Raw genomic sequence first — 23,995 nt, 5'->3', positions numbered from 1 at the left:
CCTTTTCTCATTGTTTTTTATCCGGTTGTTTTTCGTTAATTGTTTTTATCCAAGATTTTCCTCTAGCCAATTGACCGGGGATAGGACCCTCCGATGTTCAAGTTCGTATTAATAAAGAACAATAACATAGTAAATGAAAATATAAGTGAAGAAGAGAAAATACATTGACATACTATTGATGGTATTTCTTTGGGTGCTGCTCTGCATTCCATGGTCTTGACAGTAATTTGTCATTCGCGACCTGTAGGTAATAAGTGCCTTGCCTGTGTCCTTAAGACCAATTGTCTAACTCGTGGTTTTGGCCCTACCCCCAAATGTTTCCGAAGTTTGATGATCGCAAGTTGTCGAGCTTTTGGATGCTCGGCGTTTGCCCTTCAAATCTTGGCCTTTTGAGTTGGTCCCAAGATTCTTCCTATCTCCGAAGGTGACTCATTGCCTTCTTTCTTTTTTTACTCCTCTTTTCGTTTTTTTCTTCCTCTTTTCTTTTCTTTCTTTCTTTCTTCTTTTCTTCTTTTCTTTCTTCTCTCCTGCGGCCAGCCTCTCTTCCACGTTCTTTTTTTTTTTTTTTTTTTGGTCTTTTTCTTTGTCCCACACATAGGCAACTCCTCTTTAATTTTTTTGTCTTTTCTGCTTATTCTTCTTTCAAAAGCAAAACTTCACAACCATAAACCATATCTAAATTCTTGAAATCCCAATAACCAGTCTTAACCAAAAAGTCACGGAATTTGAATATAAATGGACAGCCACTACAAAAATAGCGATGAAAAGGAAAACTTAAAAAAGACTTATCTGACATGTCCAACGGAAGCAAAACCTGATTTGGTGTCTGTAAATAAGTATCTCGGACAATTGAATTTAGGTTTGTTGCTCATGAGTGTAGATTTGTGATGTATAACGTAGATCTGTACAGATTCGCTATCACGTGAACGCATGCATGATCACTGCCATCACGGATTTTGATTTATGGAGAATGAATAACCGTTCTCACATACGGCACCAAATTGTTAAAACAATTTTCTGTCTAATAGTTTCCGTTAGAACAATTTTCTGTCTAATAGTTTTCGATATGGTGTGAACTGTGCATTCTTCGAGGTGTTCTTGATCTTCAATACGTCCTTCGCGTTCCCACAATCTCTGCAATCTATAAGATTTCAGTTTGCCCAATGTAAAATAATTAAGCTCTATTCTGTATTCTTGAGTATAAAGAGAGCCTGAGAGTACGAGAAGATATCTTTGTAGCTTGTGTACGGGCTAATTTATAGGCTGAAGAGTTAAAGTAGACTTGAAATAGATCTTATCTCGATTTGGGATTTCTGAGAGCTAAAATTGGACTTGTGCTCTTACTTCAATTTAGACCTCGAATAAGACTTCTTTACTAAGATTCTCTCAATAGAACCTCACTTGGATTATATTTCCGCTACTTAATTAATAGCTTTATGGGTCTATCATTGGCCTTGATGCCAAAATTTAATGAGTTTGTAGTGCAATTTTATTCAAAACAGAGCTCTAATTGTTGTCTCTACACAGGTTACCCGTTAGTTCATATTCTTCTTGAGATTTGGACGAAGCTTTGCAAAGAGGCAATACTAGGTGGCGTTTTTACTGGTATTTGTTTTTTCTTCTCTTTTATAGTATTCAGCTATTCCTAATTCTTTTGCCACCTTGTTTTTTCCAACAACAAAAAAAAAAAGTGTTCGTAAATAAAGAAAAAAATTGAGCATTTAAGCCATATATGATTATTTCTATTCAAAATATTATATATATGATTACTTATGTTGCTGTTTATAAACGTTGATTAACTCTTATGGGGTTATAATTTAACCTGAAAATTTAGGTTCATGAATTATGTCAAAGTTTAAGACTATCGATTTATTCTTCAAAAGAAAATATGCTAGCATTTCAGAAAGTAATACACCGTTGAATTTTAATACCGAAACTTCAAATCTCAAAAACTGTCATCTTAAATCTCCAAGGGTTGAAGATGAAGAACATCATTCTAAATCTCTAATTGTGGAAACCCAAGATATTCATTTTAAATCTTTCCCACTTAATGCTAACAAAGTTGATGTTGCTTCTATAGAACGAGATTCAGGATTATGTCCTCCAATGTGAGATTATCCAGTCAATCAACGTGATGAAATAAGACAGGCTTGAAATTGACATTCTAGATTTGAGTGTTCGATATATTAAGGTTGATGTCATAATAATAGGAATCACATTACAGTGGAACATTATTATCATTTTCACATATTCAATGCTACTATAAACTTTTAATTGCAAGAGCACGATAGTAGGTTTAGTGAAAAGACGATGGAACTTTTGACACTTAACTCAGCTTTGGATCCAAAGGTGCTTATAAATCCTTTAAAATTGACGATATGTGTAGTCTTGCAAAGAAGTATTATTCTCTTGATTTTTTTGAGGAGGAGAAAATTAATTTGAGATATCAGTTAATGTATTTTGAATTTGATGTACTTAATGATCCAACATTACAAAAATTGTCTTCAATTATAGAATTATGTCAAGGATTGGCAATGACAGAAAAATCAAAGACATACTATCTTATTGATAGATTGATTCGTTTTGTTTTTACTCTTCCAGTATCTACAGTGACTATCGAACGAGCATTTTCAGTTATGAAAATTGTTAAAACAAGACTTCGCAATAAAATGGAGGATGATTTTATTTCAAACAGTTTAGTTCTCTATATTGAAAGAAAAATTGTTGAGGGCTTCAATTTAGATTTGATATTTGATGATTTTGTTTCTCTAAAAGACCATAAAGTGCAGTTCTAGACACTTTTTGTATTACTTTTTTTGTACTAGTGCCGACATGTTACATTTCTAATATACCAATTTTAGCACATATCTATGAACTTTCACAGATATCTTTTTTGTGATACATATGTTGTGTGATAAATTACACAATTTTTATTTCAAATTATGTTTATCATATTTTTTGTTGGCCCCTTACAGTAATAATTATCTGGTTCCGCTACTAAATGATATAATGATGTTTTGGTGGGTCATAATTTCTCCATTATGTCTGCTTCTTTTGTCCATATGTTTATGTTTTTTTTTTCCTCCATGATGTTCTTGATGGGCTGATGTTCTTTTTCCTCCGTGTTTCATTGTTCACAGTTTTCACTCTCTGCTACACTCTAAAGTTTCTCTACCAAACTCTGATCTTGGATTTAATATTCACTCTTTCGTATAGAGACCATCTCTGCTCTTCACTCTCAAGACAGGGGTAAAAGTAAAACAGAGGTACGTGATTCTACTCACCATGTCTTTGCTTTGCTTTTGTTTTTTGTTTTTGAGTAGCACTTTTTCTGAATTAATTTTAGAAAAAAATGTTTGTCCCGAGCAGGGATGAAATCAGGATTTGAGACGAGGGAGGACAAAATTAAAAGTGAAAATCGTTATAGATATGAAGTAAATTTTAAGGGTCGTACTCATAAAAAACCATAAAATTTAGAAAAAATTGTTAGAATTTCAGAGATTTTAAAAAGTTTTGTGAGGACCGAAGTCTGTTAGCAAAAAAAATTGAAACGAAAATGTTTTAATTTTAAAAGATGAGAATAATTTTGTTTCAATATCAACACTCTTTTGTCGAACTTGATCCTCCTATCCCTACCTTAAGACTTAATTTAGAATGTAATTTTTTTTGTTTATTGCTAATTTTGCGCTTTGATTTTTTTCCAAAATCATATGACAAATATCTGTCCATAAGAAAACTATATATATATATATATATATATATATATATAAGGACATACAATTATTGGCCACTTTTAAGATTAGTCAATTAAAGGAAAATGTTAGGGAGTTAAATAAATGAACCTAAAAAAACTTTTAAACTGAAGTGACAGGCCATGAGTGGCAAAATAGAGAGAGATAATTGAATTTTTTTAATTTAAAACTCTTATCATGTTAGTTTGAAATTTTTTTTGAATTAATTTGTTTGGTTTCTTAACAATTATATGATTTGAAGAGAGTGAAAAGGTGGGGCCAAAGGGAAGAGGATGTTCAATCATGCAGGCCAGTCGACTATACAAAGTAGAAGAAGTAGGACCAAAAAGTCTTTGTATTTACAAAAAGTCTTCCTTTAATAAAGTTCTTTTTCTGTGAACCCACTCAAGACAAAGTAAAATTATTGGCTACTATACTAATACGATGAATCTGCCAACCAGAAAAAGAGTTTAAGACCATGCGAGAATCTTCCACCAGTTGTCCATACCTTAGACAATTTTATCATTCTAAAATGAGTGATGACAAACATCACGCCAGCCAGCTATGCACGCTCGATTGATTTAATATTTTAAAATATTAAAATATAATATTTTAATATTTTAATTAGAAAAAAAAAAAAATTTAGTCGGGCGTGCATGACTGTTCATGCACACCTGACGTGATATGAATCATGACTCTTCTAAAATATATTAATTGGATACTATTTGTTTTATTTAAAATTAAGAGAATCATTTTTTCCAGTTTCGAGCAGTGAAATTCATTGTTTTAGCCACTTTGTTTTTGTTATTTTCTCTTGGTTTTAACTTTGGGCTTACTACTACACCCCAAAACACAAATAATATCAAAAGAAAAAAAGAAAACTTCAAAAAAAATCTCTAAATTATTATGTATTTTGAGAATACATTCTAAATTTTAAAAACTATTAATTTTATTTTCTAAACTTTCAATTTTATGCAATATACCCCGCGTCAATTGCTTTTATATATATATATATATATATATAAAAGCACATACAATTATTGGCCACTTGTTACACAATCTTATCCATGCATCTATCCCTATAATTGCTGAATCTTGTATGAGTTTGATTTGTGTTTTGGACTAAAACGAAAAAGATCACAATTTCTTTCATATATTGAAATTTTAATATTTTTAATTACCACCTCCCGTTTCCAATTTAAACACTTTGAATATTCATAATGACTCTTAACCGGAGGGCTGATGAAGTAATTAATGCAGGTGTGAAACTCAGGTTTTGTTCCATGTTCTACTTTTCCAATATGATGTGAAGATTCAAGATACGCAGGTTTGAAATGAAAGTCCTACTACTATACAAGTTGTTTGATTAAGATGATATGATTAAAGTAATTATTCTCATTGCAGTTTCTAGTTGTCTTTTTCTTGGTTTTTAGATTTCCATTACTTGAACCGAAAAAAAAGCCAAAAAAAAAAAAAAAAAAAAAAAAAAAAAAAAAAAAAAAAAAAAAAAAAAAAAGAAAAAAAAAAGAAAGGAGAAGGAAAAGGGGAAAAAAAAATTGAAACAAGAATGGAGGTTTTAAGTGCAGTTGTAACAAAAATTGCCGAGTTATTGGTTGCACCAATTGGACAATGGCTATGTTATTCATTTGACTACGACAACAACATTAAGACTATGGAGGACAAGTTACAGACGTTGCAGTCCAGAAGAGATAGCGTGCAACATTCCGTTGATTCTGCTAGAAGAAATGGTGAAGAAATTGAAGCTCTTGTTACAACGTGGTTGACAAAGGCGGATGAAACTATTGAAGAGGCCAGAGAAATTGTTCCAGTTGAAGAAAGAGCGCAGCCGAGGTGTTCTAATGGGGCATGCCTGAACTTGAAGCTGCGGCATCAGCTAAGTCGGAAAGCAAAGAAGATGGTGCAACTTATTGATCACGTACTGGAAAATGACAAATTTGAAAAAGTTTCCTACCGTCCTGCTCTAGAGGGGGAGGTGTCTAGGAGACAAATGGATTATATGGACTTTGTTTCAAGAATGTCAACTGACAAGGGACTTATGGAGGCATTGGGAGATGCTAATACCAACGTGATCGGCCTGTGGGGGATGGCTGGTGCGGGAAAGACTACACTGGTGAGAGAAGTTGCCAGGCAAGCCAAGGAAAAAATGTTATTCGATGAGGTGGCCATGGCATATGTGACGCAGAACCCAGATACTAGACGAATTCAAGGAGAAATCGCCGACATGCTAGATCTAAAGCTTGATGCGGAGACTGAAATAGGAAGAGCATATCGTTTGAGGCAGAGATTAACAAAACATAAGAAGACACTTGTTATCCTAGATGATATATGGATGAAATTGGATTTGGAGAAAATAGGAATTTCTACTACGGAATGCAAAGTGGTGCTGACATCTAGAGATAAAAATCTATTATCTTGCGAAATGGGCACCCAGAAGGATTTTGGGCTGGAAGAATTACCCGAAAATGAAGCATGGAATTTGTTTGCAATAAAGGCGGGTGATTGTGTTAAAGATCCTCATTTGCGATGTACAGCAACTGAGGTAGCTAAGGAGTGTGCAGGTCTGCCTATTGCACTTGTAACAGTTTCTAAGGCATTAAAAAACAAGAGAATAAGTGAATGGAAGAATGCCCTGGAGCAGCTAAGAAGACCCGCTCCTGGACACCTCACAAGAATGCAGTCAATTATATATTCTTCTATAGAGCTGAGTTATAGTCATCTTGAAAATGAGGAGGTTCAACATTTATTTTTGCTTTGTGCTGAAATGAGTTACACCATTAATTATCTGGACTTGTTGAAATATTGTTATGGTTTGGGTTCATTTCATGGCATTACTACTTTAGAAGAAGCCAGAAACAGATTAGATAGCCACGTTCGTAATTTGAAAGACTCTTGTCTGTTGCTAGATTGTCCCCATGGTTCTGACCATTGTCATATGCATGATGTTGTTCGTGATGTTGCGACATTTATAGCGTCAAGGGATCATAATATGTTTGTAGTGAGAGAAAATAGTGGGCTAAAAAAATGGCCAGATGTAGATGCACTCAAAAGATGCAAGACATTCTCTATTCGTGGTGGAGATATCCATGAACTTCCTAACGAAATGGAATGTCCAGATTTAAGATATTTTTATGTGTATGGTAGGGATCAATCCTTGCAAATCCCAGAGACTTTCTTTAAAGGGATGGGAAAGGTCCAAGTTTTGGATTTGACTAAAATGAAACTTCCATCACTTCCTTCATCACTTAGTCTCCTTGGAAACCTGCAAACATTGTGCCTGGATCAATGTGTGTTGGAAGACATAGCTATAATTGGAGAGCTCAGGAATTTAGTAGTTCTTAGCCTATTCAGTTCTAACTTGTCACAATTACCCAGAGAAATAGGATTGTTAACTCATTTACGGTTGCTAGATCTGAGCAATTGTTCCAAACTTGAAGTGGTTCCACCTAATGTGCTATCAAGCTTGGTTGAATTAGAAGAGTTGTACATGGGAAACAGTTTTGTTCAATGGGAGACCGAAGGACCCAATTTTGAAAGAAATAATGCAAGCCTTGCTGAGCTGAAAGATTTGTCACAGTTGATCACTTTAGAGATACACATTACAGATGTCAGAAATCTGCCTAAAGATCTTTCATTTGAAAAGTTAGAAAGATATGCAATATCTATAGGAGATTATGTCTGGGACTCTTCTAAGAAGCGTGAAGCCTCAAAAACATTAAAACTCAAGTTAAATACGACCTTTCAATCAGAGGTTGAGATTAAAATGCTACTGAAGAGAACTGAAGCTCTTTATCTAGATGAGTTAAAGGGTGTTAAGAGTCTTCTAAACGAATTAGATAGAGGAGGTTTCCAACAACTGAAGCATCTCCATATCCAAAACAATCAAGAGATTAAATATATCATTAACTTAAGGATTTCGGTTGTTGCCTTTCCTGCCTTGGAGACATTTTTTCTTGAAAACATGATGAGCTTGGAAGAAATATGTCATGGCCAACTTCCATTTACATCCTTCCGTAACTTGAGAATTGTAAAAGTGCAGCATTGTGATAAATTGAAATTTGTTTTCTCATCATCCATGGCTTGGGGCCTTAAACAACTCGAAGAATTGGAGGTAAGAGAATGCAGCATTATGGGCGCAATAGTCATGAGAGAAGAAGGCAGTATAGAAGACACAGATGCATTCTTGTTCCCTCAACTGCGTCGCTTGGCACTAAAGCATCTTCCAGAGCTCATAAGCTTCTTGAGCACACAAAAGCCATTCATAACTGATCCTAGAGAAATCATTTCGGATGGAAAGTTTGATTTTCACATGCCAATTCTACACGAACAGGTATATTACAGTACGATTCATCAAATAATGATTCCACACAATTGGCACAAGCTAAATATAGATGCATGTGTTGAGAACTCTGTGAATGGAAGGAGTATTGTTGCTCACCATTTATGTGAAAGGAAGGAGAATTGCTCCAAACTATTGTGTGTGTATATATATATATATATATTGTTGGTTATATTAGCTGAATGGAACTTTTCTTTTCCTTTTTTTTTTTTTTTTTTTTTTTTTTTTTTTTTCTTGCAACCTCACTACACTTTACACCTCCCAACTTCACTACAACGTAATTGTATCTTTCCAATTGTAGCAATATTAATCCTGATGTTTTAGAATCATTGGAATAGTGATAATTCCTTACCATAGTTAATTGAAGTGAATGGCATATGCGACAAAAACATGACCTTATACTCGCCCAAAGAATGCACGAATACAATTATGCGTACCCTAGCTAGTGCATCTTATAGGTTGTTGAAAAGAAGAAATAACCCTTTCTAGTTGCAGGTTGTGTTCCCCATCGCAAGGTCCTCTTGCAGATTAGCAATCGCGCAAGCAACGTCGAGATTTGAAAATTTGTCATACTTAGAGGTGCAGGGCTCGAGTAACATAAAATATATACTGTCATTCTCTACTGCTAGATTTATGGTGCAACTCAGACATCTACATGTACTGGAATGTGAGCTTGTGGAAGAGATACTATTCACAGAAGAATTAGTGGTAGAAGAAATAACTCCAAAGACAGAGGTGCTCTTTTCTCGACTAGAATGCTTGTTTTTAAAAAAGCTTCCGAGCCTCGAAAGATTCTGCGTAGGAAGTAACATCGAATTTCCATCCTTAAAGAGCTTGAAGATAGAATGTTGCCCTAAATTAAAGACATTCATCTTCAAACCTGTCAGGTCAAGCATGACAGTCAACAAAGAACTCAAGGAAATGAATGCAGAGGAGAGGCCTCATTCTATTATGCAATCTTTCTTCAATGAAGAGGTAAATGTATTTAATTAATTAAAGAAAATAATATTAGACTTATTTAAACACCCCATTATTCGACTAAATATTTTTAATAAAACTCTAAATGACTATTGAGTTTGCATGCTAAATATTGTTGCTTAAAACTTGTCGTGTCTTGAGGTGGTGACTAGTGAGTGAGCAATAGACAGAATTCAAATTTACAATTATACTTTAAAACAACTAGCATGACAACTTTATGTATAGCTATATCAGTTCGTAGAACGTACATATAGCACTGTTACGAACTTAGAGTTAAATAATTGATACAGTTAAGACCAGACCTATATTAATAACCTAATTTATTAATAAAAATATTGTTCCTACTTCATGTTTTAAGATAATTTTTTCAGTTGTGATGATGTAGCTACTTGATTGTGTCCAAATGGTTATGAAATGACTGTTGTGTGTAAAATAATTTGAAAGCAATTGAATTTTGAGCTAAGGAATTACTCTTATATTCGATGATCGTAACAATGGTACAAGAAGAGTATATGTACTCTGTTTACATAATAAGTAAAGGGAAAGAATCAACTATTCTAAGCAAAAATAAATTACAGTGATACTATTACAATCTCATACGAATATGTGATTACATGAGAGATCCTATACACATGAAATTCTTTCCTTAGTGAGAGTATATTTGCATATCTCTGGATTCTTCAATATCCTTTCCTTCATCTGCTTCATTGACTGCTGGAGATATACAATCAATGGGATGCTTGGCAGCCACAGGATCTTTGTCTTGATGAGTGGGATTTGTGCATGCTAGCTCTTGAGAAGATTTGATCTGCATGGCTGTGTCCTCTTGGAGGGCTGTGATATGATGTTTAACAGTGTGTGCAAAGGCATTTTGTATGCCATTCGTTTGCTTATCCTGTTGAACTCCACATTATGGCCCTACGTAGTTGTTGCAAAGTACAAGATAAATACTACAACAAAATTGACTTTTAGCAACGAAAATAGTTGTCGTTTAAAGTTTTTAGCAACAAGAAGTTGCCAGATTATTGTGGAAAGCTTGTCTTCCATCGGTCGTGAATAACAAACTTTGTTAAAAACACATTTTAACAAGAAGAAAATAAGTTGTCGACAATCGTTGTCCCTTAGCAAGGACAATATGTTGTTACGGATTGTTACATTCAGTAACAATGACATGCATGTATTGTATGTTGCCATCTTGCTATCAAAGATCTCCCTCCTCCCCTCTTAATTTAACATCTTTTCTACTCTTGATAAACCACCGAATAAAACTCAAGAATGCTTACGAACAATAATAATAATCAAGAACAAAACATGTGCTGCAGTCATAGTGTGGTATCCGAATGAATGCATATTTTTGTTGACTCTTTTCTCTCATAGCATGCTATGTCCTTTTGTCAAATGAAAGAAGAAGAATATGCATACCCTAGTTTGTGCATTTTTTAGGTTGTTGAGGGATAAAGTATTAACTGACGCTGCAGGTTATGTTCCCCATCTTGGATACATTGAAGTTGTCATCAGTTAACTTGGCAGAGATAGAGCAGAACCAAAATCCGGCATGTTCCGTTTGTAGATTAAGAAACATGCAAGCAACGTCGAGATTTGAAAATTTGACATACTTGGAGGTGGAGGGCTCGGGTAACATAAAATATATATTGTCATTTTCTGCAGCTAGATTTATGGTGCAACTCAAACATCTTCACGTCCTGGAATGTGAGGATTTGGAAGAGATACTAGTCACAGAAGAATTAGGAGTAGTAGAAGAAATAACTCAAGAGGCAGAAGTGTTGTTTCCTCAACTAGAGTGCCTGTTTCTAAAAAAACTTCCAATCCTCAAAAGATTCTGTGTAGGACATAACATCGAATTTCCATCCTTAAAGAAATTGGGGATAGAACATTGCCCTAAATTAGAGACATTCATATCCAAACCTCTCAGTTCAGGCATGATGATCAGCAAAGAACTCAAGGAAATGAATGCAGAGGAGAGTCTTCATTCTGTTATGCATCCTTTCTTCAATGAAGAGGTAATTTTTTAATTTTTTATCATCCACCTCTTTCAGCTTTACACCTTTTAGATTCTAAATTTTAAAAATTTTCACCTTTACTTCATATATATATATATATATATATATATATATATATATATATATATATATATATCTTATCTTCCAGTATGTGAGTTGTTTAGCTATGCATATATATATATATATCTTATCTTCCAGTATGTGAGTTGTTTAGCTATGCAATTAACATACGAGACGAACCCTACAGGTTGCCTTTCACAGTTTGGAACGATTGGTAATCTCCCACGTGGATTGCTTGAAAATCATATGGAAGAACCAATTCACAATAGATTCCTTTTGCAAGCTTCAATTTATAAAAGTTGAATTTTGTGAAAATCTCTTGAACATCTTTCACTCTAATATGCTGACAAGATTCCAGAGTCTTGAGACACTTGTCGTAGCTAATTGTGGGGTGGAAGAAATTGTTGCTAGGGAAAAAGGAGCGGAAGCGATAGCTAGGTTTGTGTTCCCTCAAATAACTCATCTACGTCTTGAACACCTACCAAGACTCAAGTGGTTTTACCCTGGAAAGCATGCTTCAGAATGGCCATTGCTAAAAACATTAACGGTGGAAGGATGCCAAAAAGTCGACCTATTTACTTCTGAACTTTTGAGCTTTGAAGAAACACTTCAAGAGAGCGAAGTTGAGATCTCCATTAAACAACCCCTTTTCTTGGTTGATGAGGTAAGAGCCTTAACTAATCTCATAAGATGTCCACATTCAAGCCGAAGTGTAGAATTGATATGGTTTTTAAATTAATTGAACTTAATTTTCATTGTGCTATCTAGAATTTTATGTCCGAGACAAATATATATATATATCATAACAAAGGAAATGAACAGGAAAAAAAAAATCATAAAAAGGAAAAAGAAGCTAAGCCACCTAGAAGTGTGATATGGCTTATCTCTTTGGTATGATTTTAAACATGATTCTACTAGAGTAGATACCTTTTTTTTTTTTTTTTTTTCCTGAACACTGGAGTAGATACCCTAACTAGTTTTGGAAGCAGCTTATATAAATTGTCAATTTTGTGACAATTAACTATAATCAATGCATCTTTAATTATTTTCATAATGCCACCTTTCGCAGAATATTCAGAATCTAACGAATCCAATGCGTCTAAAGATATTAGATTTTTTTTTTCTAAGGTCTTGAATATATTTAACACAAGTGTCATTAAATCCCATTAAATATAAGCACTTTTATGGTACCTATTTCAGTAGCCTTACATATAGTGTCATTGGCCATTAGAAGAATACTAGTATTATAGGATTTAAATATACCAAACCAATATTTGTTCGAATAAATATGGTAAGTGTAAGTGGAATTCAAAATTTAAGAATTTATTAGAGAATCTATAAATTTACATCAACTTTGGTTTCATCAAAATTTTCTTTGGCAAACTAATCAAATTTGCTAAATATTTCTAGTTCTTTTAATCCTCCAAGTCTTGTTTTAGTACCTTCTGAAATCTTATGTAGTGGCATATCTTTTTACAATAGGAGCACAACCACCTCCATTGGAGGTGAGGGGCGCAATTATCTTCGTCTTGGTTAGGGGTGGCCAGACAGCCATTATTACTACCCAAGGGTGGTCGCAACTACTTCGACTAAATAAGGATTGCCATGCAAACACCTTTGCATCGCACAACCACCACAACAGCCTATGGGTACGTAGCTGTATGGCCACCTTAACCAGATCAGGTGGCTATATAGCCACTTATCTTCTTCATAGGAGTGGCCACACAACAACCTTAACATATATATATTTTTTTGAATTAAAAAGTCAGCTCCACACATGTTTGTTATGACATCTTAGAAAGTTAGTCCCACAATAAGAAGATAAAAGAGAGCCCCTACTATTAGGTCCATCCTTAAAACCCCATTTTTGCAGCCTCCAATAAGCATTTGACACCTCACTTAAACACACCAAAATATACTAAGATTAAAACACCAGATTACATCACCTTCTAACCCTTTAACCCATGAACCACCCCACCCCTCAAACGCCGCCATTGGAATATGGAGGCACTGTCGGAATCCATGGCGCGAGTCTCGGCCAAAGACCCGCCGTGGGTTTGGCCTTGACCCATGTGGGTCATGCCTTGACCCACGGCTGGGTCTGGCCGCGACCCAGCGTGGGTCAGCAAACCCATGAGGATCTGGTCGCGACCCGCTTGGGTCACTGCGACCTAGTGCCAGGGTCTGGCCAGATCCACGTGGGTCACAGCTAGAAACCCACACGGGTCACTGCGACCTCTCCCGCTTCTTCCCCATCATCGCTAGCATCAACCTCTCTCGCTTCCTCCCCATCATCGCTAGTGTCAACCTTTCCCGCCTCCTCCCATCATCGCTGGCGTTAGACAATACTGGCAGCAATCATGAAGATGAGATCAAATATTTTTAATGGGTTTTACATGAGATGATCCCGTGTGTTTCATGTATATCCTATGTAATATTTTTGTGTTATGTGTTAGTTTATTGGGTGCTGTAAAGTGGGGGTTTTACACTACGTTCGAATGCAAGGTTTTCTCTTACCCATATTGATTGAGTGGATTAGAAATTTAGTTATAGGTGCTAAGTCTCACATTGGTTCTTTATTTGGTAAGATTGGACTTTATAAGTGATTTTAGGAAATTCCAATTATAGCTTGATTAGTCATTTTGGAGTAATAGCCTAGAAATGGCTAGTGGAGGTTTTTCATGGATCATTATAAATGATATAAAAGCAACCTAGTAATATCGTGTATGTGCCATTGAGGCACTTCATGGCTTGGGCCCCGACGAGGATGTTAGGGATTTGAATGGGAGAGACATTGTGACATCTAAAACTTTAGTTCCACATTGTAAATTTTGATTTGAGATTTGAATTTCGGTGTCGATCATGATATGTGAAGTTGTTGGGTACTTTTGACTACTGGGTTAGGTGTAGTACTGAAGTTTAGGATGATGTATGTTAGGAACATAAATTATTTTTTCAGATTTGGGTGGTTGATGCTGTTTTGATTGATGGATCTTTGGTTGATGCTGCTGCTTTGGTTTATTAGTGGGTTGGACTTCTCAGATCATGAAAGACTTTTAAGACATCGCAGTTAATGGAATATCAAATCATATCACAGAAAATAGTTATAGTATTTCTCTTTAATATATACTTTCATTTAAGTTTTTTTTTCATTAAGGTATATTCGTGTAACATGTTTCTACAATTCATTTCCTAGTCCCCACAATAAATTCGATTGATTAATCAAACTTCTTGAGGGGAATGAATACTAAAGAAAACTATAATGAAATGAAGTTTAGAGAGGGAAGAAAATAAAGAAACATATGACTTATGTCCGTAGGTTAAAATTTTGTATAGTCGTCTCTCTAGGTTTCTCTATCCAAAGTCTCCAGAGATTAGGGTTTTGTCCTTTATCCGGTTGATGGATGTGGGTGCAGGAGGGCTTGGCTGGTTCGGGCAAAGGGGAAGAAGGTAAGATGGCGGCGGAGCTGGAACGATTGTATAGTAAGAAGGGGAGAAAGAAGGCATCTCCATTACTAAAGGAGAAATAGCAGAAGGGAGAGAGATTGGTTCACGGTGCTTGATTGGTCGTATTGAGGCTGAAAAAGCAATAAACTATGAGGCTTTCAAAACTGTCTTATCTTGGCTATGGCATACGGTTGGCACAGTGGTGTTCAAGGAGTTGCAAGATAATATGTGGCTATTTGAATTTACAGAGGAGGATGACAAGAGGAGGGTGCTCATGGGGAGACTATGGTCGTTTGATAGGCAGATACTTGTGCTTAATGAATTTGGGGGACAATGTTAGCCCTCTTAAATGGTATTTTCAAAATCCCCCATCTGGGTTTAGGTGCATGACATGCCACTGCTCTGCATGACTAGGGAATTGGAATAAAAATCAGAGAATCCCTGGGAGATCTCAAAGATGTGGACATGGCTGGTGAGGGGGCTGGTTGGGGGAGATGTTTCAGGATACGAGTGGTAACGATTTGACCAAACGACTAGAGTGGGGGAGAGCATTGAACGTAGGGGGAAAGTCCTTCCGGGTCCAATTCCAGTACGAAAAGCTACCACTATTTTGTTTCAAGTGTGGAAGGATTGTTCACGGGAGAACCGGTTGTCCTAAGGTTTCCCAGTTTAGAATGAGTATTGAGGGGGAGGAAAAACAATGAGGAGTATGGCTTAGGGCTGAGGCTCCAAAACGTAAAGTTTTTTCGGTGCTGGGAGATGGCGGGTGAGATTTCTCTAAAGATGAATCCTGGACGGCGGATGGAGAACATTTGTCCAACAGACAATTCAGAAGAACAAGTCCCAGAAATCACGAAAATCACCAAAAATCCGGGCATACCAGCGTAGGAGGGGGCAACGAAGATTCAGGATCCAATTATGGGGGAAGCGCGCGGGATTCTTGCTCATAATGGATCCCAATATATATCGGGGGAGATTAATGACAAGCGCAGGAAGGAGTTTGAGGAAAGTTATAGAAGGTAGGTATTAACTCTCATAGGACTGACTTAGTAACGTAAAGTATTGAAGAAGGGTAGCACGTGGATCTTTTGCCAAAAACACATGGGGCTAAGATTCAAACCAAAGGATGCGTGGGCCATGGGGAGGTTAATGAGGGATCACAAAATGGGCCAACAAAGGAAGAGATGTTGTAGGTAAGGAGCTTTGAAGCTGAAATTCAAAAATTCAATAGAGAAGAAGTGGGCCTGGACTATGGAGAAAAAGAACTTACCCGTATGGACGTGGAATTAGGTCTGCTCTGCATTCCTCATGCAATAGAAGTAAGAGCAGAGCAGAGAGGAATTGGTCCGAAGGAGGTTGTTTGGGGAAGCACTTGGAGGTCAAATCTGAAACATTAGAAACGTCAAGCACGTAAAGGTATTGAAGAGGGGAACCAGAAAAACACGAAGGCTACTTTAGGTGGAAAACAGAAAAAGACCGTTGTTGTGGAGGGGGCAGAACCAAAGGGGAAGAAAAAAAGGAATATAGTGGGGACACAACAGGGAGGACTGATAGAAGTAGTGGCCGAGGCTGGTTCACAGTCCTGCCAACAGCAATAATTCTCTGAAGTTGGAATTGCCGGGGGCTTGGGAACCCTCGTGCAATTCGAGACCTTAGCAAAATGGAAAAGAAAAAGCACCCGAGGTTTTTGTTTTTGATGGAAACAAAGAGCGGAAAACAAAGGATAGAAGGTTTACTTGTGAAGTTGGGTTACACAGGGGCTTTGCGGTCAATCCTGTGGGTCAAAGTGAAGGTTTGACAGTGTTTTGGGAGGAGGAAGAAGACCTTGAAATTCAAAATTTTTCAAGGAGACACATAAACGTAATAGTACTGAAGAACAAGGGGATGGATAGAGGTTTATGGAAACTCACCTGTTTTTATGGACATCCAGACTGGACCAAAGGCATGAGTCATGTGCACTGCTGTCTTTTTCTGAAGTGTTTCAATCCTATGCCTTGGCTATGCATAGGTGATTTCAATGAGATCACAGCACAATTAGAAAAATCTGGTGGAGCTTTGCGACGGGAATCTCAGATGGACATATCCCGGGATGTGTTGAAAGAATGTAAACTCAGTGACATAGGCTTCAAGGGGTCGAAGTTCACTTGGACCAATTGTTGTACGGATGGCTCTTCCACAAAAGAAAGGTTGGACAGGGCCGTCACAAATGGGGAGTGGTGTGGTATCTTTCCACAGACTATAGTCCATGTATTGGCCGCGGTTTCTTTAGACCATAAGCCAATATTACTAGAGGCAGCTACCAATGATGCGGACAAGGTGCAGTTTAAAAGAGGTTTCAAAGTGGAGTCTAGCTGGATGGTGGACGATGACTACAATGGTCCAGGAGGCGTGGGAGTAAGGGTTTCTAGGCAATAATCCACAGACTGTAGTCCACGTATTGGCTGCGGTTTCTTCAGACCATAAGCCAATATTACTAGAGGCAGCTACCAATGATGCAGACGAGGTGCAATTTAAAAGAGGTTTCAAAGTGGAGGCTAGTTGGAAGGTTGACAATGACTACAATAAGGTAGTCCAGGAGGCATGGGAGGAAGGGTTTCTAGGCGACAATCCAATGCACACGGCGTATCTTAACCTTGAGAATTGTCAATGTCGGCTTTCAAGTTGGCATTGGCGAAAATTTGGCCATGTAGAACATGATTTAAAAGAGAAGAAACTCGAAATCCTGCAGAGAGACGAAGGACCAGCCATGTGGGATTCCATTAAAAAGCTATAAGAGGAAATATAAGCTATTTTGGAGCAAGACGATATAAGGTGGAAGCAACGGGCAAAACAAAACTAGTATCTTCAAGAAGATCAGAACACACCTTTTTTCCATGCATGGGCTGCTCAAAGAAGGAAAATTAACCAGATCCGGGAGAAAAAAAAGATGAGAGGGGGAAAACATGGGGAAAAAGCCGAAGGAAATTGGAGAGGCTTTTAGTAGTTTTTACCAACAACATTTTTCGGCCGGGGCTACCAATGGTATCGGCGAATGTCTACAGGGTTTGAATGGGAGGGTTACGGAGGAGATGAATTCATCTTTGCTTAGGGAGTTCACCATGGTGGAGGTTGAAGTAACTCTCAACCAAATGCACCCCCTTTAAATCTCCGAGTCTGAACAGTTTCTCCTCCTGTTTTTATCAACGATCATAGGCAACTGTCAAAATGGAGGTAAGTAAGGTTGTTCTTGTTTTTCTCAACAATGATGTTTTTGATAAATCCATTAATGCCACATATAGAGCTCTTATTCTGAAGAAAGAGTCCCACGCAGATCACAAATTTTCGGTCTATCAGTTTATGTAATGTCCTCTATAAATTAAAAGCCAAGGTCCTGGCTAACAAACTCCAGAAGGTGCTACCTCTTATCATCTCTCCTAGTCAGAGTGCTTTCATTCCGGGACGACTTATCATAGATAATATTTTAGTGGCGTTCGAAGCTCTCCATGCAATGGATAGATGAAACCCAAAGGGTGTTTTACGGATTTAAAACTAGACTTGAGAAAGGCTTACGAAAGGGTGGAATGAGACTTTTTAGAGGCCATTATGTGGAAAATTGGATTTGCGAACCGATGGGTGCATTTGGTAATGACATGTGTGCGCACAGTATCTTTCTTGATGTTGATTAATGGATAACCGCATGGTAACATCATCCCTACTCGGGGAATTAGGCAAGGGGGCCCCCTTTTGCCCTATGTTTTCATCCTATGCGCAAAAGGCCTTAGCACACTGCTTAGTAAGGCGGAAGAAGACAGAGGGATCACGGGTCTTGCGATCTATAAGGGAGGGACAAGGTTGAACCATCTTGTTTTTGCAGATGACAGTTTTCGTTTCTGCAAAGCGAATATTATTGAGTGGGTTCAGATTCAAGAGGTGCTACAAATCTATGAACAAGCTTTAGGCCAAAAATTGAATAGGGACAAGACGTCCTTGTTTTTCAGCTGAAACACAAAAAGGGAGACCAAAGAACACAGTATGTCGGTTGTGCGGGTGAGCTCTACCCAGAGTTACGAGAAATATTTGGGACTACCAACCATTATCGGAAGGAGTTAGATTAGTTCTTTTTCCAGAGTAAAGAGCAGAATTTGGGAGAGAATTAATGGCTGGAAAGAGAAGTTCATTTCTCAAGTAGGGAAGGAAGTTTTGTTAAAAGTTGTCATTCAGGCCATCCCGACATATACAATGAGTGTTTGTCAGCTGCCTAAGACACTGTGCCATGACATAAACTTTGATGCTGCAATTTTGGTGGAGTCATAAGGGGAATGATTTAAAGGTGGCATGGATGAGTTTAAAGAAGATGGGCTGATCAAAAATGTGTGGAGGTTTGGGCTCTCGTGATTTGGAGTGCTTCAATTTGGCACTACTAGCAAAACAAGGGTGGCGCATTATCCAAAACCCGAACTCCTTGGTGGCCAAAATTATGAAGGAGAAGTAATTTTCTAATGAGTCTTTTCTCAATTCCACAATAGGGAGTAGACTTTCGTACACATGGAGAAGCATATGGAATGCTAAAAAACTATTGGAGGAAGGTCCAATTCGCCGGGTGGGGGATGGGAATCCATTAGCATTTGGGGGGATAGATGGATTCAATCCCCAACAACTTACCAAATTCAATCCCCAACACGAGTTTTAGACAAGGAGGCCAAAGCAGCAGCCCTTATGGATGTTGATTCATAATGGTGGAACATCCCTCTTATCCAAGAGATTTTTAATACGAAGGAGGTATCCAGCATCTGTAAAATGGCAATTTGCTTAGAAGATAGAAGGACCAGTTGATATGGACTGGTACGAAGAATGGAAAGTTTTCAGTGCGGAGTGCATACCACCTAGCTAAGGGATTGGAGGATGGCTCTAAAGGATGTTGCTCGAATGATGAGTCCATGACCAAACTATGGAGGGCAGTGTGGCATATACGAGGTCCAAGAGTGGTAAAAAAATTTCTTTGGAAAGCATGTAACAACATACTGCCTACTAAAGAAAAGCTATTCCAATGAGGGATTACAGAGGATATGTGCCCGATTTGTGGAAGGGAAAAGGAGACAGTAGCCCATGCGCTTTGGAATTGCGTTTCAGCGAGAGACGAATGATCAAAATGTACAAAAGTCATCCAAAAATGCACCAGCGACGAGGAAGAGTTCCCCGCCATCCTAGAGAAACTAGCGGATAGACTGGGGGAGGAAGAAAAGGAGATGATAGGGACGATAGCCAGGATGGTTTGGATGGGACATAATTCCATGGTGTTTGGAAGGGACTTTCGACCACCTTCCACCATTATCAAGGATATGCCAACGCCCAACTTGTTTTTGTTTCAGAATGCAGAAAATATCCGACAGATCAACAAGGTCCAAGCTCTAGCTCTGGCGAAAATAGTGTGGAAGCGATCGGAAGAAGAATGCATAGCTTAATTGGGATGCCGCTCTAGGTAAGAATGTTAGGAAATTGATAATAAATTGGCAACCAATTTCCCCCAGCCCTTTATGCGAAAGACAAGTTTGGAAAGAAAACACATGAGAACACACATCAATCACACATGTACACAAAGAGTTTACGTGGTTCAGCCCAAAACCTGGCCTACGTCCACCAACAAGAGAGTTCTACTATGAGCAAATTTTTACAACTCACAGTACATGTCCATACCACCAAAATACACTTTTCTCATAGAAAAGCCTCACACACTCATCTCAATACAAGTGATAATTGAATTAAGGACAAAACACTCACTCTCTTGCCTCTCTCCTCCCTTCCCCTCCCTAGCTCTCTTCTCTCTTCCTTACATTGAAGAAGCTCTTCCTTGGGATCTCTTCTAAGGGATTCAGAGATAATTTACTCTCTTCTGCAGCCTTCCTTATATAGGAGCACAAGGGTTGGCGAGAAACATGAAAGTCCATGGTTGGTGCAACAACCATGCACTATTCCTTCGACGGCTTGGTTGGTGTAACAACCTTTTACTATTCTTTTGACGGCTTGATTGGTGAACTCCACCAACCATTTGACCCATGTGGGATTCATGGCTTGATTAATTCAAGGCAATTTCCAACAAAGAAGACGCAGAAAATGGGGCTGGGAGTCATTGCAAGGGACCATGAAGGAGATGTGGTGGCAATGTTTTGTTCCAGCAGACCCTATATCATCGACCCCACCATAGTTGAGGCTTTGGCTGCATGGAAACTTGCTGAGCTAAGCTATACACTGGGCTTTTGAAACATAGGAGTGGAAGGAGATGCTTTGGAGGTGGTGTTGGCACTGGGTCGTGAAGGAAATTGCAGAGGAAGCTAGGTACGGCCATTTGGTGGAAGATTCCAAAAGTTTGTTGAACCAGTCATCCAAATGGAGGGTAAGCCATGTGAGAAGAGAGGCCAACCAGGCGGCACACCATGTTGCCAGATTTGCTCGGTCGCACGAAGAGGAACAACTATGGAGGTCTAATTATTCATAATGTATTAGAGAGATTGTATTACATGAGAAAGTTCCTTCCTGATTAATAAATTATGGGATACCTATCAAAAAAAAAAAATGTCCGTAGGTTAAAGGCTTAAAGGATTACGTTTTGCTCTTTTCACCTTATGAGATTTACAATATAAAATTCGCATTTTTTTTTTTTTTTTTTTGAGAATTATGGTAGACGAGAATAATACAAATATGGTATTAGATTTGAACAATCAAATCTGATTACCTAAAACGTAAGAGATCAAATAAATTCATATTTGAATACAATAAAATCTGAAATCAAATCTTATCATATATTCTAACAAATACTAACTCCAAGTTTCTTTTGTTTATTGCTTTGATTCGTTTATAGGCTACTTTCCCCAACTTGGAGTCTTTGACATTGGCGCATTATCACACCATATGGAGCGGCCAGTTTTTGGAGGAGTTGTTTTGCAAACTAAAAGTTCTTCAGCTGACGAGCAATCATAATGAATCAGATGTTTGTCCACCTAATTTTGTTCAAAGATTAAACAATCTGGAGAAACTTGTTTTGCATCGTAGTTTTTGGGAAGAAATATTCCCATATGAAGAACTTCATGGTCAAGAACAACATGCTGGGAAAGAAGACGCCCAACCTAGCCCAATTGTTCAAAATCTGGAAATTCTAGAAGTGTCTGAATGTGGAAAATTGAAAATTTTGGCACCATCCTCAGTATCTTTCCAAAATTTGTCAGAGCTTGAAATATTGAAGTGTCATGGGTTGATTAATTTGGTTAAATCCTCAACAGCCAAAAGTCTTGTGCAACTCAAAAAACTGAGTGTATGTGAATGTGAGATGATAACTGAAATTGTAAGAGGGGATGGAGGTGAAGGGAATGATCAGGTGATTACTTTCAGCAAATTGACAAGCTTAAAACTTGATTGCTTGCCACAACTTTCAAACTTTTGCTCAGGAGGTTATTCATTCGAGTTCCCATCTTTGGAAGAAGTGATTGTGAGTCAATGTCAAGAGATGAAGATTTTCACTGATGGAGTCTTGAGCACACCAAAGCTAAAAAGAGTACAAGGAACAAAAGAAGATGAACGGCATTGGAAGGATGACCTGAATACCACCATACATTGGCTTTGGGAGAGCAAACTATGCATTCCACCGTCAAATGGTTGTTCAGATAAAGGGTAAGCATTTCATTATATTCAATAGATCCAATTTTTCATAACATGTGATTATTATTTCCGTGCACTAGATAACTAAGAGTACATTAATATATATATATTATGACATCACCTCTAACCCAAAAACTTAGTCTAATAGACTTGAGTCCACTTAAGTGTAATAAGTAATTTTTTTTTTCTACTTTATAAATATCACATACAATACTCAGGAGTGCACTCACAACAGGAAAATTATGGTTATAGAAATATGTTAGTATGTCCGAATTGCTGACGCTAGCTTGACTTCACTCACTTCAGAGACCAAAAAATAATAAGAAAGGGGAAAGAGATTACAAGGGTGATGATACTCAATTTGATATCAATGCTTCTACTTTTTGATGTTTTTTTAATATTTGTTAGGTTGTTTTCTGTCTGCAGGGTTTAGAATTCAGAAGAAGACAAAGATCATCCTTAATATGCAGTAGCTGGAGTGTGGCTCTTCTATGTTTATAAAGAATTGAAAAAAAAAAAAAAAAACCAAAAAAGAAAAAAACCAATAAAAAAAAAAAAAGAACAAAAGTAGTAGTACAAATGCTTTGTCAAGCAAGGTTCAGAATTTTCAAGAAGACAAAGATCATCCCTAATATGCAGCAGCTGGAATGTACGCTTTCCTATGTTTTTAAAGAATTGAAAAAAAAAAAAAAAAAAAAATGTACAATGGCTTTGTCTGATGCACTCCTCCATGAAATTCGGGTGCCAACAAGACAATATAAATGCCGTCTACTTGAATTTCTGCATACGTTGATGGCGTAGTGCATGCAGTGCAGGAGTTGGGAGTTTTATTGGTTTCTACGACTCTTTTGTTTGCATTGGTGTTTGATACGTACAACTTTATCATAAATTATGTTTAGTCTTTTGTTTGAAATTATGGAAGAAGCTTATTCATAAACAATTTGTTTGCAGTGTGATGCCACTTATTTGCTATTCCTCTCTAGATTTATCTCGGATTTTACAGTATTTGCTTTTGTGCTGCCTTAGTTTAATTTGTTTGTCGTCAAAAGTTAAAGAGTTGATAATTTATGATGAAATTTTGGTGGTTGGTTATTACCTCATAAATGTTTCTGCAATTGACTTACCCGATCACATGTTCACCCATGCATGCACATTATTTGAATAATTGTTGTAATCTAAAACTATCAACTACTTTGATATGGTAAAAGCTCCTCTCATACACAAAATAATCAGAGAGGGAGTCTGTCACAGAAGCAAATTGACCCAAGAAATTGAAGTTTGTCAGAGAAGCAAACTTATGGATAAATGTAGCCAATCTGATTCCCTGACATTCAGCATCATCGTTGTGAAAAATGATCATATTTGTTGGTTGCAAATATATATATATATATAGTTTCCGTCATTTCTTTTAAGGGTATTTTGTTTTTCATTTGAGAAACATCGTTTGTACAATAAACATGTTTTCTAAATTTTGAAATTAAATAATAATAAAAAATCTCGCTAGAGTGGATTATGAGCTAATTATCGTTTAAGGTATTTTTGTGATAAATCCCTGAGTTAATGTGTTAAAACAGATAATACCTTCAAAGTTTTTTTTTTTGTCAATTTTAACTTCATAAATTTATCAAAATGGTGTAATAGATTCTTAAAACAAAGAAAATATTGTTGTACTTTTAAGATTAGTCAATTAAAGAGGGGTAAAAAGATAGGGCCAAAGTCGAAGAGGATGATTCAATCCAATCATGCGGGCCCCTCGATCCTGCAAAAGGAGA

At 37.1% G+C, this 23,995-nt stretch overlaps 1 protein-coding gene across 1 annotated transcript; it reads left to right on the top strand.

Moving 5' to 3' along the window:
• The first annotated feature begins 5,188 nt into the window (after nt 1-5,188).
• LOC132173957 (disease resistance protein At4g27190-like) lies at nt 5,189-22,739 on the top strand. The gene is made up of 6 exons (XM_059585653.1): nt 5,189-8,079; nt 8,584-9,063; nt 10,545-11,087; nt 11,335-11,811; nt 21,430-22,235; nt 22,650-22,739. The coding sequence occupies exons 1-6, from the start codon at nt 5,299-5,301 to the stop codon at nt 22,654-22,656; spliced, it is 5,094 nt and encodes a 1,697-aa protein (XP_059441636.1). The 5' UTR covers nt 5,189-5,298; the 3' UTR covers nt 22,657-22,739.
• Nucleotides 22,740-23,995: the final 1,256 nt, after the last annotated feature.

Source organism: Corylus avellana, chromosome ca1 (genome assembly GCF_901000735.1).
Source record: "Corylus avellana chromosome ca1, CavTom2PMs-1.0".
Classification (NCBI taxonomy): Eukaryota; Viridiplantae; Streptophyta; class Magnoliopsida; order Fagales; family Betulaceae; genus Corylus; species Corylus avellana.
This window is presented reverse-complemented; position numbering and strand designations above follow the sequence as displayed.

Bases quoted from the DNA above. Each gene is read 5' to 3' on its own strand.
- LOC132173957 (XM_059585653.1), top strand. From the start codon at position 5,299: ATGGAGGTTTTAAGTGCAGTTGTAACAAAAATTGCCGAGTTATTGGTT. The intron at 8,080-8,583 runs GTATATTACAGT...TTCTAGTTGCAG, and splicing joins TGCCAATTCTACACGAACAG to GTTGTGTTCCCCATCGCAAG. The intron at 11,088-11,334 runs GTAATTTTTTAA...CGAACCCTACAG, and splicing joins ATCCTTTCTTCAATGAAGAG to GTTGCCTTTCACAGTTTGGA.